Here is a 19,751-nt window from a genome sequence, read left to right as displayed (position 1 = left end):
CAATTTCAAACAAGGGGTTCTATGCAACTAAATTAGATGCATGAAACTAATAAAACTTGAAAGCTTACCTTGTCTCTAGCGATCACCAAAAATAAATCTACAATAATGAATGCTCCTAAAAATTAAGTTTCTACTCTTGTCATGCAATTTTTATTAGATTTATGTGGATGAATTTTAAGTTAATTAAAAAAATAATAATTAATATTAACAAAAATTAGTTAAAGCTAGGGTTAGGATTGATTTCACCAAGCAAAATTGAAAGCTTTCTATCTCTTTTTTGAATTTTTTGAATTTTTTTCTTCACAAAGATAAAAAAAATAAAAAAGTTAGTAAGTTAAATTTACAAGAAAATCAAAGAAATCAAATATTAAAATTATTGCTTTCTCCGGCAATGGCGCCAAAAATTGATACGATCAAGATGCTGTCATTAGGACACCGTGATTATCAATCAAATTCTGACTTCAATAAAAATTAAAAATATATAGAAAGTAGTAAGTCAGATCGAATCCACAGAGAAAGCAGGATTTTGATTTGAAATATTTAATTTTAAAAAAATAAAATTTTGGAGAAAGTAATTTAAGTCAGAAAATAAAAATTAAAAGTGCAAAAAATAAATCGGGTACTAAGATCTACTAACTAGATCCTAGCATCTACTTGCAATAAAAATAAATAATAAAAATTTAAAAAATATAAAAATAAATTGGTACTATGATCTACTAATTAGATCCTAGCATCTATGTGCAAAAAATAAAAGATAGGAATTTAAAGTGCAGAAAAATAAATTTTGCATTAATTGAAATTGAAATTCAAGTACAAAGAATTTAAAAGAAATAATAAAATAAAATTATAATAAAATTATAATAAGGATCTGAAGTTGATCAGCCAAGCCACGTCGGAAAGATGGTTGATGACCTCTCCGTCTTCCGTCGTACTCCGTAGAGCAAACCGGCTTTTCTCCTTCTTTTCTTTGGGTCCCTAAAGCTATTTTATTTTTTTTTTAATTTTTTTCTATACTTTCTACTCAATTGTTCACCCCTCCAAGCTTATTCCCGGACCTCCTATTTATAGATAAATTTTTCATAATTTTTTGGTAGGAAAAGGAGTCCTAAAACTCTTAGAAATCGTATTAATCTCTTTAAAAATATTTCTGACCGTCAGATCAGCTTCGGACCATCCAGATCTGCTCAAAAATCAGAGTTATAATCCTTATCAGGGTCGGATCAAATGTCAGCCGTTGGATCTGGGTTCTGATGAAGTTCTGACCGTCGGATCGCACAAAAGAGTCCTATTCAAAGTTGGGAACGATAACAGCCGTTGCATCACGTGATGGATTGCTTCTGGGCCATCGGATCGCGCAAAAGAGTCCTATTCAAAGTCGGGAATGATAACAGCCGTCGAATTTGGGTCTGATTAAATCTCAGCCGTTGGATCGCGTCCAGATCTTTCTCTCGCTGTGAGCCACACCTGTGGACCGCGTAACTATTCCTGTGGACCGCATCCTGGCTCTGTGGACCGATCGACCAATCCACCGTGCATCGAAGGTAATATTTTTTATTTTTTAAGATATTTTAGCTCCATTTTTTCTCCAATTTTCATCTGAAAAATTGAAAAAAATATGCATTAAATTCTTCAATTTTTTTTTTCATTTTAGTGCTTAAATTGCTCAATTAAATTAACATCTATTTTTTTATAAATATATCTAATTTCATATTTTTTTTTCAAAATCACTTATTTTTTAAGAAAATTCAATAAATTCATGAAATTAGGATTTCTAAGAAGATGTTAGCACCATAAATTATCAAAAATATCTTCAATAAATGTAAAAATATACCACTTATCATTTACTAACCAGAAGATCTTATCTCCATGCTTAAATTTTCGATCCGATCTTCATCGATCAAAAAATCTTATCTCCATACTTGAATTTTGGCTCGATCATTCACCGATCAGGAGTTGTTATCTCCATGCTTGAATTTTTGTTCTAGTCTTCATCGATCAAAAGATCTTATCTCTACATTTGAATTTTGGCTCAGTCATTCACTGACCAGGAGATCTTATCTTCACGCTTGAGTTTTCGATTCGATCTTCACCGATCAAGAGATCTTATCCTCATTCTTGAATTTTGGCTCGATCGTTCATTAATCAGGAGATCTTATCTCCATGCTTGAATTTTTGATTCGATCTTCATTGATCAAAAGATCTTATCTTCATATTTAAATTTTGGTTCGATCATTCACCGACCAAGAGATCTTATCTCCATATTTGAATTTTCGATCTGATTTTCATCGATTAGAAGATCTTATCTCCACATTTGAATTTTGGCTCGATCGTTCACCAACCAAGAGAACTTATCTTCATGCTTAAATTTTCGATTAGGTCTTCATCGATCAGATGATCTTATCTTCGCACTTGAATTTTGGCTCGATCGTTTACCGACTAGAAGATCTTATCTCCATGCTTGAATTTTTTATTCGATCTTCACCAATCAGGAGATCATATCTTTGCATTCAAATTTTGGCTCAGTCGTTCACCGATCAGGAGATCTTATCAACGCCAATCTGATCATTCTCCAGGAGGAAAAAAAAAAGGAGTGCGTGCTCACTGCAGGACTCAAATATCAACTTTAGGAGATGCTGAAGGCACTAAAGGAGAAGAATCAAAACCTGCTGGATCTTCAGCGAAAGGTCAATGAATAAGAGAAAAAGATTTTTGATTTGTATACTATCACTAAGAAGAATAAGAAACTAGAGTTGAGGCTTAGAGAGGCGGAGAAGGCCAATGAGGCTCATAAGAAGGCCGTAGAGGCCTTGAAGAGGCAAATCAAAAAGGAGCAGGACATGGCGGCTAAGACGGTAGAGCTATACAAAGCCTCTGAGGAGTTCAAGGATGAAGTATCCGAGAGCTCCAAGGGTGCATATGATTACGCCTTCAGTCAGTTCTGCAATCTGATCAAAAAATTATATCCCGAGGTAGATATCTTCAAGGTCACTCCAAAGGTGGCCATCGAGGTGGACGTAAAGGGGGATCTTGAGTCGCCTTCTGAAGCGACAGAGGAGCCTTTGGTCGGTCTCCTATCGGGGTGAACACAACTGAAGCCATCATCGCAGAGCCTATATATGTGGTGCCTCTAGTAGAGATCAAAGTCCTCGAGGCCGGCAAGAAGCCGGAGTCCACCCCAACCACAGAGCCTACTACCATCGATATTACTGGGAAGCTGGAGCAAGCCAAAAAAAACTGACCAAGGAGAGCTCTAATGCACCGATGATCATCCAATAAAAATTTTTCTTTCTTCTCGAAATGTTCTAACCTGATACAGGTCTCCTCTTTTTTTTTTTTTCTTTTTTCTTCCTTTTTGGAACATGTAAACCTGATGCGGGTTTCGCTTCTGTATTGTCTTTTCATATTAATGCAAGAAATATTTTCCTAAATGTCATGATTTAATCTGTATATTCTAATAAATTTCATTGCTTGCCAGGATAAAATAACCACACATATCTTTATAATTCGACAGAATTGAAAATTAGTAACTTTAAATTCACTCATCATCAATTAATTGAAAATCAAGATTCGGACGTACCTTTATTTGTATGATCTTGAATGGATCAAGTTTAGATTCGATTCAGAGATTGATAATTTTAAGAGAATCTAAAGACAGTCTTACTCTAGAGATCAATATTGTATCACATCGGTTCGAAATTGACGTAAGATCCTCTCAATTTTGTATTCGAAATAAGACTTGTCAGTTGATGGGGGAATCAAGTCCTTCAGAGCTTTACTGGATCAAGATCTAGATTAGCATAAATGCTCTTTGGAGCTTTATCAAATTGAAATTCGGATTAATATGTATGCCCTTCAGAGCTTTATTGGACTGAAATCTGAATTAATATGTATGCCCTTTGAGATTTTATCAGACTGAAATCCAGATTAACATATATGCCCTTCAAAGCTTTACTGGACTGAAATCTAGATTAACCTGTATGCCCTTCGGGACTTTACCAGATTGGAATCTGGATTAACATGTATGCCCTTCGAAGCTTCATCAGATTAAAATTCAGATTAATATATATGCCCTTCAGAGCTTTACCGGACTGAAATCTGAATTAATATGTATGCCCTTCGGAGCTTGACCAGATTGAATTTCAGATTAATATATATGCCCTTTGGGGTTTTATCGGATTGAAATTTGGATTAATATGTATGCCCTTTGAGGCTTTACTGGACTGGAATCTGGATATCGACCAAAGAAAAAATATGACATATGAGAAAGAGCTCGTTAGAGTATTTTTATTGATAATATTTTCTGAGATTTTTAGAATTTCAAGTGCAGAGAATAATAAATCCGTCTAAATTCTTAATTCTATAAGCCTCTGAGAGAACTACATCAGTGAGAGCTAGTTTACCTTGTTCAGTAGGCTTTGAGACTTCAGCTCGTCTCAGGATGAGGTCATCCTTCTGAAATGACTTCGATTTTACATAGGCATTATAATATTTGACAATTCTCTACTTATAGGTTACCATTCTGATATGGACTTATTCTCTTACTTCATTAAGAAGATTCAGATCGGTCCTTAACTGATCAAAATTGGTTGCCTCATGAAAATGTCTGACTCTATCAGATAATAGGCCAATCTCAACGAAAATCACCGCTTCAGTCTCATAGGTGAGCCTAAAAGGACTCTCTCCTATCGAAATTCGATATGTGGTTTGGTATGCCCATAGTACACTCTATAGCTGTTCAGCCCACAACTTTTTTGCATCAGTGAGCCTTATTTTTAAATCTTGAAGGATAGTTCTATTAGTTACTTTAGTCTCACCATTTGACTGTGGATGTCCAACAAAAGTGAGTCGATGATCAATATAAAACTTGGAATAGAATTCATTGAACTTAGGGTTGTCAAACTATCAACCATTATCAGTGATGATGATCCGAAGTAAACCAAATCAGCATATTATAGATTTTCAGATAAAATCTTGCATCTTCTTCTCTGTGATCTGAGCTAAAGGTTCTGCCTTTATCTATTTTGTGAAATAATCAATGGCTACCATCAGAAATTTTTTTTGGCCTGTCGCTAATGGGAAAGGTCCTAATATATCCATCTCTCAAATTACAAAGGGCCAAAGGGCGGTAATAGAAATAAGCTCAGCAGCAGATTGATGTTGGATATTAGCATACCTCTGGCTTAGGTCGCATTTGTTGATGAGATTTGCTGCATCTTTTTGAATAGTTGGCCAGTAGTAACATTATCAGATTACCTTATAAGCAAGTGATCTATCCCCCAGATGGTTTCCACATATCCCCTCATGTACTTCTCGAGATTTGCAGTTAGCTTCATATGATGTCAAGCATCAAAATAGAGAAATAGAATAAAATTTTTTATATAAGTGGGTGTTTTGAAGAACATACCATGAAGCTTGTCTTCTAATACTTCTGGCCTTGGTTGGATCATTGGGAAAAACTACTATAGATACATAATCTATGAGAGGATTAATCTAACTCGGCTCATGATTGATTTGAAATACAGAGAGCATGTCAATACTAGGCCTGTCCAACTATTCAATTAGTACCTTCTGATTCAATTCAAAAAAATTCGAAATGATGAGGTGGGATAGAGCATCAGTCCGGATATTTTTCAATCTAAGAATCTGGAGCACTTCAAGCTCTTCAAAATTTTTGGATAGTTTTTTGACATTCTGCAAGTAACGGGCCATCATGGAATCCTTGGCTTCAAATTGACCTCGGACTTGGCCAATGATGAGTTATAAATCTGCAAAAGCCTTTAATTTTTTGACTCCGAGCTCTTTTGTATTTCTGAGATCCACTGTTAAGACTTCATATTCAGCGCCATTATTGAAAGTGTTGAAATTGAATCTCAGGGCCTGCTCAGCCACGAACCCTTCAGGACTAATCAAGATCAAATCGGTGCCACTTTCTTAGAAATTTGAGGCTCTATCTATATGTAGAATCCAAAATGAAACATCACTTTTAGGACTTGCCGGGATTGACCTATCATCTGGGATAGTGCATTCTGTAACAAAATCAGCTAGAACTTGACCTTTAACTGCAGTTCAAGGTCGGTAGTGGATATCAAATTTATTGACTTTAATGGCCTATTTGGTGATCCAACCTGAAGTATCAACTCTTTGTAATATTGATTTGAGCCGCTGATCTATCAATACTATAATAATATGAGTTTGGAAGTAAGGCTTGAGTCTCCGGATTGCCATGATCAAAGTATATATCATCTTTTCGACCTTCTTATATCAAGTTTCTGCGTCTCACAGTAATTTGCTGGTGTAGTAGATAGATCTTTGAATGTCTATTTCTTTTCAGATAAGAACTGAGTTGACTGCATAAGGTGAAATAGAAATATAGATGTACAGTTCTTCACCTTCGGCTGGTTTAAAAAGAAGAGGCGGAGAGTCAAGATACTTCTTAAGATTCTCAAAAGCAGTCTGACATTCTTCTGTCTAGCTAAAATTTTTGATATTTCTTAATATTTTGAAGAAAAAAAGGTATTTTTTAGCTGACCTGAAAACAAATCGACTAAGGGCTACCACTCATCCGATGAGCTATTGGATTTCTTTGATAGAGGTCAGGCACTTCATTTCCAATAATGCTCTAATCTTTTCAGGATTAATTTCTATTTTTTTTATTAATAAAAAAATTAAAGAACTTATCTGAGCCAATTTTGAAGGCATATTTATTAGGATTGAACTTCATTTAGTACCTTCTAAGTTCTCCAAATACTTTCTTCAGATCGATAATATGTCGATCTTCCTCAGTGCTCTTTACTATCATGTCATCAACATAGATCTTCATATTTCGGTCACTTTGTTGCTTGAAAATTTTATTGACAGGATGTTGGAATGTAGCATCTATATTTTTAAGATCAAAAGGCATCATTTTGTAATAATACAAATCTCTTTTAGTGACAAAGACAGTATTTTCTTCATCTTCTAAAGCTATTTGAATCTGATTATAGTCTGAAAAATTATCAATAAAGCTAAAGAGCTTATGATCGAAGGTAGTATTTATGAGCTGATCAATTTTTGATAGAAAAAAATATCCTTCAGACAAACTTTACTAAGATCTTTATAGTCGATGCATATCTTCCATTTGTCGTTGGCTTTCTTGACCATAACAATATTAGCTATCCATTTTAGGTAATGAGATTTTTTAATGAATCTTACTTTTAAAAGCTTGTCAACTTCCTCATCGATGGCTTTTTACCTTTCTGAGGTAAAACTTCTTTTCTTCTACTGAACCGACTTGAAATTTGGATCCACAATGAGTTTATGAATAATCACATCAGTGGGGATGCTAGGCATATCAGAAGCCGACCAAGAAAAGACATCAATATTTTTTCATAAAAACTTGATCATTCTCTCTCTTAAGCTAGACTTGAAGTTTACACTGATTTGGATCATTTTTCTGAATCATCTCTTAAAGGAATGGCTTCGAGCTTTTCTATCAGTTCACCTTGGATTCTTCTGACGTCATCTAATGCATCCGATATATCAACTGGCACTGTTTCCATTGGTTAGTTTATTTTAGCAGAAGTCATAAAATACGGTCCTCTGAAGGGGCCTTCAAGGGATTAGGCCTTCGAAGATATCTCTCTTCTTCAATTTTCATTAGAATCTGAGATCGGAGAGAGGACAGAGGGGCATAAGAATTAAATCGCTGAGATGGGTTTCTTGATCTCAAATTTTTTCAAAGTCAATTTAAATTTTTAATCTGCTCATCATTCTTCCTCCATCATTTTTTACTATTTTTATCCTTCTTCATCTACTTTAAGATAGCCTCCTCCTCGGTCTGGGCATACTTATGCATCCGATCAAGCATCTCGTCATAGGTATGCGAGAAGTTCTTATTTAGAGAAAAAATCAGATGGTTGCTCCAGAGTCCCCTCTTCAAAGCAGACATGGCAATTGATTCATTAAAATTTTTTACTTCCAGGATGACCACATTGAAACAAGCTACGTACTTTCGAAGATCTTCTCCTTTCTACTGCTGAACAGAGAAAAGACTATCCACATGCCTCAAATGAGATTTGTTAATATCAAAATAAGTGACGAAGAGTCTCTCAAGCTGCTCAAAAGAAGAGATGGACCCTTGTGGGAGTCTAAAAAATCAAACCTTCGCTTCCTTCTTGAGGGTTGTTAAAACAATGCATAATAGGGCATCAGAAGCCCCTTGTAAAGTCATGAGGATCCTATTATCCTCGATATGATTCATTAGATTAGAAGAGCCATCAAAAGACTCGATGGCGAGCATCTTGAATCGGTTCAAATTGGTTCACTCAAGATCTCATGAGAGAATAGAGATCGAAGATTGAAGCTATCTTTATTTTGAGATCAATCTCCTATCTGGAGCTCCATCAGACGTCTTTCAAGATCCGAGATCTTATGCTATAGGTCACCCCCTCTTTGAACTTTTAGAGTACTAGATACAAATTTACTGTCAGCCTCATCAATGTGGTGTTCATCTTGATGGACTGGTTGAGGGTTGTGCTGGGATGAAGTATTTGGAAGAGGAGCTTCTTTCGATGGTTTCTCCTTCTTTTGAAGCTGTTGAATAGCTATTGTTAGGGCTTGGACTTACTAAATAAGGAGGTTGAATTGTGAAGGATCAACAGTAATTAGTTGCTGTGGTGGCGTCTCAGATACTCATTCTTCTGGAGCGAAAGGAGAGGGATGCTAAGCTCATGCTTTAACCATCTTTTTCATAAAAAAAATCAGAGTGTCCTTTCTCTAATGCCAATCTATTGCTGCAGGACTCGAAATCTGAAGTAGAATAGATCGATTTGGGTGAGATTGGACTGGAGCGATCATTGCGACCTGACAAAAACTCCTTCAATCTGCAAAATTAGTCAAAAAATTGGATTGAAATCCTCCGATTCTTGACCCTCTGATGCTTAAGTCAATTCGAGCCCTAAGAACAGGACTGAAAAAGAGGAGAAGAGCAAGAGAGATTGAGTGAAACTGGAGGAGAACTGGGTGAAAATCAAAAGTTGGGCCTAATTTTCTATTGACAGAGTCTCATAGTTTCAGAGAACAGAACTTATCGATGGAGGATTCCTGACCCTCTATTTATAGAGGGATTGAACAGACCATTTCAGAGTTTGTTAGGCCGTTAGAGGAGTCTGTCAAGCAATTAGAGAGCCACCTGTAAGTGAGCTGACTTACAGCTGTGTATATGAGCTGGACATTAGATCGTGGCTAGCTATGGCTTGGTTGAAGAAACCATCGCAAGCATTCACAGAATTATCAAGTCCATCAGCATAATAGTTCATCTTGGTAGATGATTGGGGTGAAATAAAGATGTCTTAATTTCTCTCGGACAAGAAGGCATCGGGGCTCAGGTTGGTAGATACCCGATCTGAACATTTTTTTGTTAGCTAAAACCTCATCTGGTCAGAACACAATGATATTTTTTATTCAAGTTGGTGAAATATCGAGCTGAATCTACTAATCGGTAAATTAGTCTATCGGGATCTGATGCTTTCAGATTGACATATCTTTGATCTCGTATGATAATGCCATGTGTCTTGAGGCTGGTTTAATGCATGAACAAAATGAATATTTATTTACTTGTATATTCATTAATAGATATGACCATTGTAAATCCATGAATGTTTATTCACTTGTATATTTCTATTTCTCACCTTCCATTGCTTCGCTGAAGTTCATTTTCCGGCAATTGTTAACTATTGGAAATTTCTTCATAGAAAGGGAATGGATGGATTGCCAGGCAATCAATTCGCGGTTGAGTTTGCCTCTGATCAACACAAACATGGGTCAAGTTGATGGTTGCATGTACGTTAGCTCATAAAGGTGCAGAATATACAAATTTTTTAAGATCTATTTGGATGATTGGCTCCAAAATTTTATAGGATTCATGAATTGGATTATTGTAACGATTAAGTGCATGGATTATAGATTGGGTTAGGCCTATGTTTACAGGTATCAATGACCATCATTTGACTGGGTTGACCCGAATTCCATTGGAAGAAAAAAATGATCTCAAGTAGTTAGATAATAAATCTTATGGGATTTTGGGCCTAACCATCCAAACAGACCCTTAATATTGTTATTTTTCCACCATTCATACTATTCATTGCAATTGATATGTTATCTCTTCTGTGGTGAAAGAATCACATGCTCCTATTCGGAGTGGAGAGTTATGCTTGCTTATTGTGAATACAGAAAAAGATCAAGCTGCAGAAATAGTTCTGCCTACAAGCTACCAGGAGTAGGATCTTTGATGAGTTTGCCGCCGAGTGTTCCACGGCCACCTTGATGTTTGTCTTACACTTCCAATTATGTCATGTTTTCCATGTTTCTCATCTATGCACCTCTTGAATTCTGAGCTTACATTTTCTCTCAGTTGCCACATTCCAAGCTTTGGAAAATTTTGAGATGGTAGTATTTGTAGTCATCGAACTCGTATGGTGAGAGTGCATGTTTTCAAATTGGTGGATTCAGTCTATTGAAGCATATTATGCATGACAGAGCTGATAGCCTCAAATCTATTTAATAGGCAAGCACTAAAAGTCTATTCACCATCTCTCAGGTAGGGCAAGCTTGGGCAGCCGCCTGTCAGTCAAGTTTTACATAATGTGGGTTGTTTGTATCTTCCCTCTGGCTGAGATATATTATCAATATTTATTACTCACTGATGAGATTCAAATTACTTGCTAACAATTTTGTTCAATTAGAGAAACATAGGCTTCTGAGGTACTTAATTGAGGCTAATCTTATGCAATAAATGCATATTCGTGTGATTGATCAATTAAAAAATTAGAAAGATCATGATTCAATTTAACCTAAATTATTTGTAATTCGAAAGAAGTTTACTCTCATAACCTGAGTCATATCAAATCTTTGAACATTTAGGTCTAGTGATATCCACGAAAGGTTTGGTAGCGAGGGATCAGCCAGTTCTCCACGTTATTTAGATTTGTGATCCTTGCATGCTATTCATGCCAGTTTTGCACACGTTTACACTCCCATGTCACAATAGAAAATAACTTGTGCGACATAGTGGAGTTAAGTTGAATAAAAGAAAAAAAAAAAAAGCAATTATACCTAGATCTAGATGGTATCTAGATACAAAAGTTAGTTTTTCTTGTAAAAAAAGAATTAAAATTAATATTTCTTATGGTGCAAGATGAAGGCAAGGCCAAACAATAAAGCAAGTAGGATTATATATATATGAACTGATGTTTGTTTTCTAATCCCATTGGTCGAATGATCCTTCATTTCTGATGGCTTTTGCATTCTTTGTTGCCAAAGAATATTTCACCTCATTTTTTTTTTTTTGATAAGGATATTATGCCTCATTCTCTTTTGCTTAATTACTTCTATTGAATCCATCTTAGTTTTAGATAGAATAATAAGAGAACTTATTCAAGTATTGTTCTATCCTCATTTAATTACATAAAACTTAAAAAATCGATTATAAATCATTAAAATATCATAAATCAACAAAAATGGACAAAAATTGATATCAAAGATTAGAAAATAAGTAGCATATATAATGACATTATGATATTACAATCAAACATTGCAAGCGAAGTTGTGAATGAAGTAGCATAATATCTATATATTTCTTTTCACAATAAAACACCAAAAATCTATACAACTACATTACATACTCTCCACACAATTTTTCTAATAGAATTCTCTCATAATTTATTCTCCCCCACGTTATTCTCTCCTATAGAAGACTGCATCCGAATAGATCACCTTCTTGTCCCTGTTAAACTTTTCATGCTACTATCCATACTCATTAAAATCTTATATCTTTTTTCAAGTGTGTTATCGATACTTATTTTTTATCTTCAAAGTTGACAACCTACACATCAAAATCAAACTAATCTTTTAATTGCTTAATCCCATTGCAGCAGTCTTTTTCTTCAAATTCATTTTTTTCTTACTTCGACCGCTCTAGAGCTTGGCAACTTCTGTTAATTCATCTGCCTTGCTGAATATTATATGCACACATGCTCTGATATATTCTTCATTCTGAACTTCAAGTCCATATATTAAGCTGCAATGACCTAGCTTTTCAATAATTTTTCCCCAAATTAGAAACAAAATGAGATTTAGATGATATTTTTGCACACCTTCGCGAATATTAGAAACAAAATTAGATTTAAATATTTAAATGATATTTGAGCACACCTTTGCAAATCTTTCGAATACCACCCATCACAACTCTTTCTCAATCCCAGAGACACTATCGTTCTCTTACCTATTATCATACGAAAAGGAATGAGTTGAACTTTGTGAAAACTCATAGCATTACAAGATACAAATGCTTTTATACCCACAAGTAGCATGAGTAGGCTTAGAAGTTAGCATGGGACAAAATCCAGCCTTGCATGTCTCGTCATTAACAAGACACAAGCATGTTTGCTGATTCCTCATTTCCACAGATTCCCAAAGTAGTGTTGTTCAGTTATTAATTCTACAAGATATTGGAAGCTTGCAAATTCAATTTAAGGTGTAGTTTCCTTGAGCATATAAAGACACTTGGCAGGCGGTTGTATACCTTTGATGGTGTTGCGGACCAAACCATCAATAAATTTAAATCAAACATTATGCAAATTGATGGCTAATGTTAGCTCCATTGTTAAGCCAAGAAAAAAGAAAAGCATGCTTAAAAATTATCTCAAGATCTACCTATGTTGGAGGAGCGAAACATTTTCTCACCTAGCCCAGCTGGGCCAAAGGATGAGAGGTGTCTCGCTACTTCTACATGCTCATTCCACAGGTAGCCAAAGAGCTCAACATTAGATTGTTAAAGAAGAATTGGAGGAGTTGCTAAAATCAAGGAAGCTTTTATGGACATTGGAGACCCTAGTTAGCAGCCCATGCATGGAAGGCTCTAAATGACTAGATAGTTCTTCTATCAAACCAGCCTCTTGACATTGGGCGTAAACTGACTTTGAGACGGACCTTGAGATGGATGATCCTAGACACATTTGACTGACCTCAGTAAAAACACATTTGACTGACCTCAGTGAAAACACATTCAACTGACCTCGGATTTCATCGAGGTCCCACCTCAGCATCTCACCAAAATTTTTGGATAGTTTCCTTCAACTATATATATATATATATATATATATATATATATATATATATATATATATATATATATATATATATATATATATATATATATATATATATATATATGTGGACTAGATTATCGTGTCTAATGCTTGCAGATGATGCATGTAATCGACGCTCATCATCATGCACCTGTCTTTAGTGCATGCAATAGATGTCCACAATCTTCGGTTAAGTAGGTGCAGATTCTTCAATTCTCTTACTGGACTCAACAGTAACAGTCGACTACAACACCTCTATATAAAGGGAAAGAAAGAGAACCCCTCGATAAGTATTTTCTCTAAAGAAAAGTAGTCCTTCCTCTCTCCTTTTCTCATTTTCTATTATTTTCGAGCTCCGACTAATTTAAGCATTGAGGTCCCTCGTCAGAAAATCTTCAATGACTGTAGATTTTCTTTTCAGATCTCTGAGATAAAGGTACTCTAGTTTGTCACTAGATCTCAGGTCGGTAGGAGATGGACCTCAACCACACTGACTTGTTATTTTGCGACAACAACCTACGTATAAAAACAGAATTGTGTCGAGACTTCAATATGCAAAATGGCCTTGTTCCATTGCAAATTATATTTTTAAAATAGATGATACCCTGTGTTAGATCTAAGCCATAAAATAAGGTAACAGAATCTACTATGACATATCTGATGTGAACAACACAATAGTACGCAGAACCCAACCCAATAAATTTAATCAAATATCAGATTAAAACGAGCAATCTAAACACAAGTACACGTCTTTCCTCTACTTTTTTTTCAATTTTTTTTTAACTTAACATCATTTCCCATCCCTCATTTTTTGATACCAAAACAGGCAATCTCAACGCAACTATATTTGTCAAACAAGCAACATTATGCAAACAAATATAATTAGCCAAATAATTGATGTGCTTTAGCTTTTTTAAAAAAATGGAGAAAGCCAATGCTTGGTCTGGTGCAGGTCTGGGATAATGCTATTTTCTGGACACAAGCACAGGAATTTTAGTGCAGGACTAAATCCATCATGAGCATTGTCCTTGTGAAGCTCTACCATGCAATAAATGAGACCCAGCCCAACTTCCACTCTTTTATTTCTCCTTTTTCATAGCATGCAATTTTTGTTAACATTGTTTCACAACCCCTGCAGTTGTGAAGTGCTGAAAAAATGGGATGATGTTTTGTGCTTCAGCTGGCTAAGATCCCCATGAAGTGCTAAATTTCTTTCCAGAATTTTGGAGATTCACCGTTACAAGGTTATTTCTCTACACATCTATCAGGAAAGATGACAAAATCATTACGTGGGGCCATTATCTTGGCCCAAAATAATGAAGCAGGCTCTGTACAGATATTAGCTGCTCAAGGATTGCCAAACTCTCCCTTAATAAGGGTAGGAAAATATCTTTTTTTTTTTTTTCTAGCATATTTTCATGAAGGAGCTTGGGGGTTGATGGGGACAAAATTGCCCAAGGAAATGGACTTAACTGGTAGAACCCTAGTTGACCCAAAAGCTGTTGAATGTTTAGCCAACTAAGATATTAACCCCTTCTACTATTTTTTACTGTCCACTGTGGAATCATTTTTTCATACATGGATTCTCAACAAATCAAAAGTTAGTTCTAATTGAGCCTCTCACATTTTCTTATCTTGACAGAAAAAGGAGGCAAATCTACCTACTTTGTTGTGGTATTGAAACTGCTATACAACCACTGGCAGAGACATTCGATCAGCCTCTCCCATGCTACCGTGAAGGTCAAGTTGTCTCTTTTTTTGCATGTTTTTTGGCTACAATTTTTCAAGGTTGCATTAACACCAAATTCTATTCTTAATCAGTAAATTCATAGTCAGAATATTGATAACGGAAACCACCATATTTGTTTAACCTCAAAATGTTGTTCCCAAACATCTCAACGGGATAATTTTATACTATTTGATTTATTCTACAATAATGACAAAGAATACAGAAAACTCGCATAGTGTAAAAGATGACAAGCTTGTGGGCTCAGAGATCGAGCAAAGCTTTGAGATAAAGCCAACTTTATAGCATATCAAGAATAACCAAAGTTCTAATTCCTTAATTTGCTGAATAAACAACTTATGCATAGTCTCCTGCACCTATGAGTGCAATCTTCTGAGCTCAAACCATTGAAAACTCACATACGTTCAGGCCTATCTGCTTAGCTCATTCACATGAGCTTCGTCCTCTAAGCTCAAATAATTGAAGCATGACATATGATTGATAAATTAAGTGAATTAGTTTGAACATAATTATTTTATTAGAGTAGTACAGGTGCGGTTTCCATGTGTAAAAGTAGAGCTTGAGTATAGATAATCCATTCTGAATATTTCTACAATCACTTCTAAAAAAAAAGGAAAAAAATTACAAATACAATTCAAGGTCACAAACTGTCACGTTGTAATGTTGGTGAAATTGTTGCTAGGACCATGTAAACCATATTGAATACTTGATCTATATGTTGAAAATAGGCTTCTCTCCATTCTCTATTGAATAATAGTGGGCCAAAGACAATCCAGAAACCTACTGCGAATCCTGGCCCCATGCTCATATACAACCACTTCATTTCAGATCCTTCTTCATCCATGGTGTTATCATTTTGTTCATCCCCTCCAACTGCATTTAGACCTTGGTTTGTCTTGTCATCTTTGCACTTTTGACTTAATGGGAACCCACAAAGATCAGGATTACCAATATAAATAGACTGGTCAATGAAGGTTTGAAGTTGATTACCTGTCGGAACTCTTCCTGATAGATTGTTATATGACAAGTTCAAGTAACTCAAAAAAGTTAGACCAATGATGCTTGAAGGAATTCCACCGAATAAATTATTTCTTGACAAGTCAAGTGACTCCAACTGTTGCAATGCACCAATCTTTTCTGTGATCTCTCCTGTCAGATGATTTTCGGACAAATTTAAGCTCACGAGTCCAAAAAGGCTGGTCAGCTCTTCTGGTATCATTCCAGATAAGTTATTATTTGAAATGTCCATAACGATCACAAGCGGAAGCAATATGGCATACTCAATGTATATTCCTTTTATGATCACTTGCATGTTTTCATTGTAACGAGTATAATTTTTTAAAATGGTTCCATTCATCTCTCCCGACACTTTCATGGCAGTAAAGTTTCCAAAGCTAGAAGGGATGGTTCCTGATAAATTGTTACTGGCCAGATCCAGGATTTGAAGAGCCTTTAGTCTTGATAGATTAGGAGGAATATTTCCAACAAGCTTGTTTGATCGTAAGCGAAGGATCTTTAGAGACAACAAACTTTCTCCTATCCAAGTAGGTATTTTACCAATGAATATATTCTGTCCAAGATCAAGAGTATTTAATCTCGCACAACTCTTCAAGAATGAAGGGAGTTCTCCCGAAAGATTATTATTACTCAAATGCAATGACTCAAGAAAAGGTAATGAACAGATTGATGGAGGAATACTTCCAGATAGACTATTGTTTGAAAAATCCATAACAATGATAAGGGAAGAGTGGTTCCAGCAATCAGGGAGCTCACCCGACAATAGATTTTTTGAAAGATCAAGAGCGCCATATCGAAGATGACAAAGAGACAAGGGAATTTCACCACTTAAATTATTTGTGGAAAGAGAGAGATAATTCAAATTAGGCACACTTTTGCCAATGTCAAGATGAGCCGCTCTTGAAAATGAATTGTTCGATAGATCTAGTAGGGACAATATTGAAGAATTAAAATTTGGCAAAGGTCCCTCAAAGTGGTTACAACTCAAATTAAAATACTCAAGGTTGATGAAGTCTGTAAGGTCAGGTACACTGCCAGTGATCCCATTGCTGGAGATATCTAAGTACCATATCTGGGAAAATGACCTCCAAAACCAATCCGGTATAGTGTCTGAAATTCCTGTGCTAGACATGTCTAAATAGCTAATGTTTTTTAGCATCCGGAGCCATGCAGGGAATCGTGGTCCCAGCTTGCAAGAACCAATATCTAACATCTGAAGCTGAAAAGGGGGGATCCAATCAGATGTCAGATTCAGAATTAATTGATTTTGTGATAAATCTAGAGATTTCAGTTTGGTGAAATTGGCAAACTGCTCTTCAGACATGACACCCTCCAAAAGGTTCCATCCGAGATATAACTCAACTAACTCCACAAGTCTTCTAAAACTTTTTGGGAAAGTCCCATTCAACTTATTGTCGAAAAGATATAATTTTTGAAGTGCTGACAACCTTCCAAGTGATACAGGAATAGGACCAGAAATTGAGTTGCCACTCAAATCGAGATATTTGAGCTTTTTGAAGTCTCCCAACCAGTCTGGCAAATAACCGCCAAGCTGGGTGTTCTCCATGTACAAAGTTTCTAAACTATTTTTGATGCATCCAGTAAACACTTTATCAAGTTCATGCAAATTTTTGCTGATATTAATGTATGACAATCCCAAATACTGCAGCTTACACAGCTCCCCAAATTCAACTGGAATTTTGCCTTCAAGAAACCAATTATTGGATAAATGAAGGGCCTTGAGCGAAGCTAGATTCTTAATTGCAGGCGGAATGATGCCCCGAAAGAAATTATATCTAAGATCAAGGTACTCGAGGCTGCTTATGTTGAACAACCAACCAGGTATCGTCGAATTAATAAAATTACTGCTGAGATCAAGGTACTCCAGGCTACTTATGTTGAACAACCAACCAGGTATCGTCGAATTAATAAAATTACCGCTGAGATCAAGGTACTCCAGGCTACTTATGTTGAACAACCAACCAGGTATCGTTGAATTAATATAATTCCAAGAAAGATCAAGAATAGAAAGTGAAGTAAAATTCACATGTGGAAGAGAGAGCGAAGTGGTGTTGATGCCACAGAATTGTAAGTGTACCTCAACAATAGAAGGGAGCATGTTTAGTGCTTGCAGCCAATGAGCACCTTCTCTGAATTTCACATCCGACATATTGAGATATCGCAGAGAAAAAAGTCGAGAAATCCAGATGGCATTATCAATGATGAGAAATCTAGGTGGAACTTCAAAATTGTCACCATAATAATAATAATTATAACTGAGATCAAGATATTGGAGGCTCGATAGATTCCCAAGCTGATGTGGGATCAGTCCACCCAAACCAGCAAAGGAGAGGTTGAGATATTTGAGCTGACGGAATGAGCCCATGAATTCTGGGATACGAATTCCTCCAAAGTTGTTAATGCTCAGATCAAGATAATTCAGGTGTTTCAGCCCAAGTAAGGAAGGCCTCAACTCACCTCCCAAGCACCACGTGTTGTTTGGAGGATAGTATTCGAAGCATGATGGGTTGCGGAGGTCTAGCTTGACAACATGGCTGGTATGATTGTCACAGGCCACGCCTTCCCATGTGCAACAGTCGTCACCCACCCAAGAAGATAGCCTGTTGGAGGGATCTTTGAGGCCTTCTTTGAACCCAAGAAGAGCATTCCTTTCGATGGGTATGCATCTCGGGATTGAATCTCCATTGAGTTTTCTCACTCGAGCACACAGGAAAGCAAAGAACAAAAGTAGAAATTGGGTTCTTTTAAGATCCATGAATTTATTAGTTGCTGTGAGATGAAGTAGAATGATCTCTTTATATTAATTATTATTAGCAGGACAGAAAGCATCTTCCATTGCCGTCCATGACCAACCAATGAATTGGTCTCTGAATATTCCACCTTGGAATGTAAGGTCGAGCTTCCTTCCACACCACACATGACTTGTTAGCAGTCAAGAGTCCATGGGATATTTATGAGAGATGGGAGAAATTAAAAAAAGGGAGAACAAATAGAACCAGGTTTTATTTAGACTTCTTTAAGGCGCGTTTTTGGGTGTACTCTAGTATCGAAAACAAATTCCATGTCTAATTGTCATATTTAGCAAAAAAATCTAACAAAAAAGCAAATAATATAAATTTTCTTACGTCTGGTATAATCAAAAAATTTGAACGTAGGAGTTGATCATGTTAACTTAACCTTCTTGTCTATTTATTATTTTCTTTAAGACGGTTATCTTTTAAGAGGAAAATCTTTGATACGTTGGAGAAGATTTTTGTCATTGCAGTGATACAAAAATCCTTTCTTGGGAAACCTTCCATGACCTACAACTAAATTGGCCTCTGTCTGAATTAGGAGTGCAATCGAATCGAGCCGAGTCAAATTGTTGGAAGCTTGAATTCTATTCGACTAAAATTATTTGATCTCGAAACTTGGCTCAAGATCGACCAAGTCTTAATATCTCAAGCTCGAGTTTAGCTAGATGAAAAATAAATAAAACTCGAGATCAACTTGATTCAACTCGAATATCAACCGAGCTATACTCGAACTCGAATTTAAACTTTAGCCTATTAATAATATATATATTAATATATATATATATATATATTATAAATAAAAATAATATCATTATAAAAAAGTTGAATTCTTTTTTCAAAAAAAATCAGCTTTTAAAGAAAATTTTATTACTCTGAAAAATATGAAAAAAAAATCATTCTATTTGCAGCTTTACAATATGTGAACAAACTAAAATCCTTTTGGTTGCTCCAAAATCTAAGTTCTTAATAACAAAATCTTTGATCTGTACTTCAAAATCTGTGCAAAAAAAAAATTGAAAGTCTTAAAAAAAAAAACCCTGTGCTTTC

At 35.6% G+C, this 19,751-nt stretch overlaps 1 protein-coding gene across 1 annotated transcript; it reads right to left on the bottom strand.

Annotated features, from left to right (window-relative positions):
- Positions 1-15,356: 15,356 nt before the first annotated feature.
- On the bottom strand, positions 15,357-18,666 carry LOC140857487 (receptor-like protein EIX2). The gene has a single exon (XM_073256429.1). The coding sequence runs from the start codon at positions 18,662-18,664 to the stop codon at positions 15,512-15,514; it is 3,153 nt and encodes a 1,050-aa protein (XP_073112530.1). The 5' UTR covers positions 18,665-18,666; the 3' UTR covers positions 15,357-15,511.
- Between the last annotated feature and the right edge of the window lie 1,085 nt (positions 18,667-19,751).

The sequence above is a fragment of the Elaeis guineensis genome, chromosome 4 (assembly GCF_000442705.2).
Source record: "Elaeis guineensis isolate ETL-2024a chromosome 4, EG11, whole genome shotgun sequence".
In the NCBI taxonomy this organism is placed as follows: domain Eukaryota; kingdom Viridiplantae; phylum Streptophyta; class Magnoliopsida; order Arecales; family Arecaceae; genus Elaeis; species Elaeis guineensis.
This window is presented reverse-complemented; position numbering and strand designations above follow the sequence as displayed.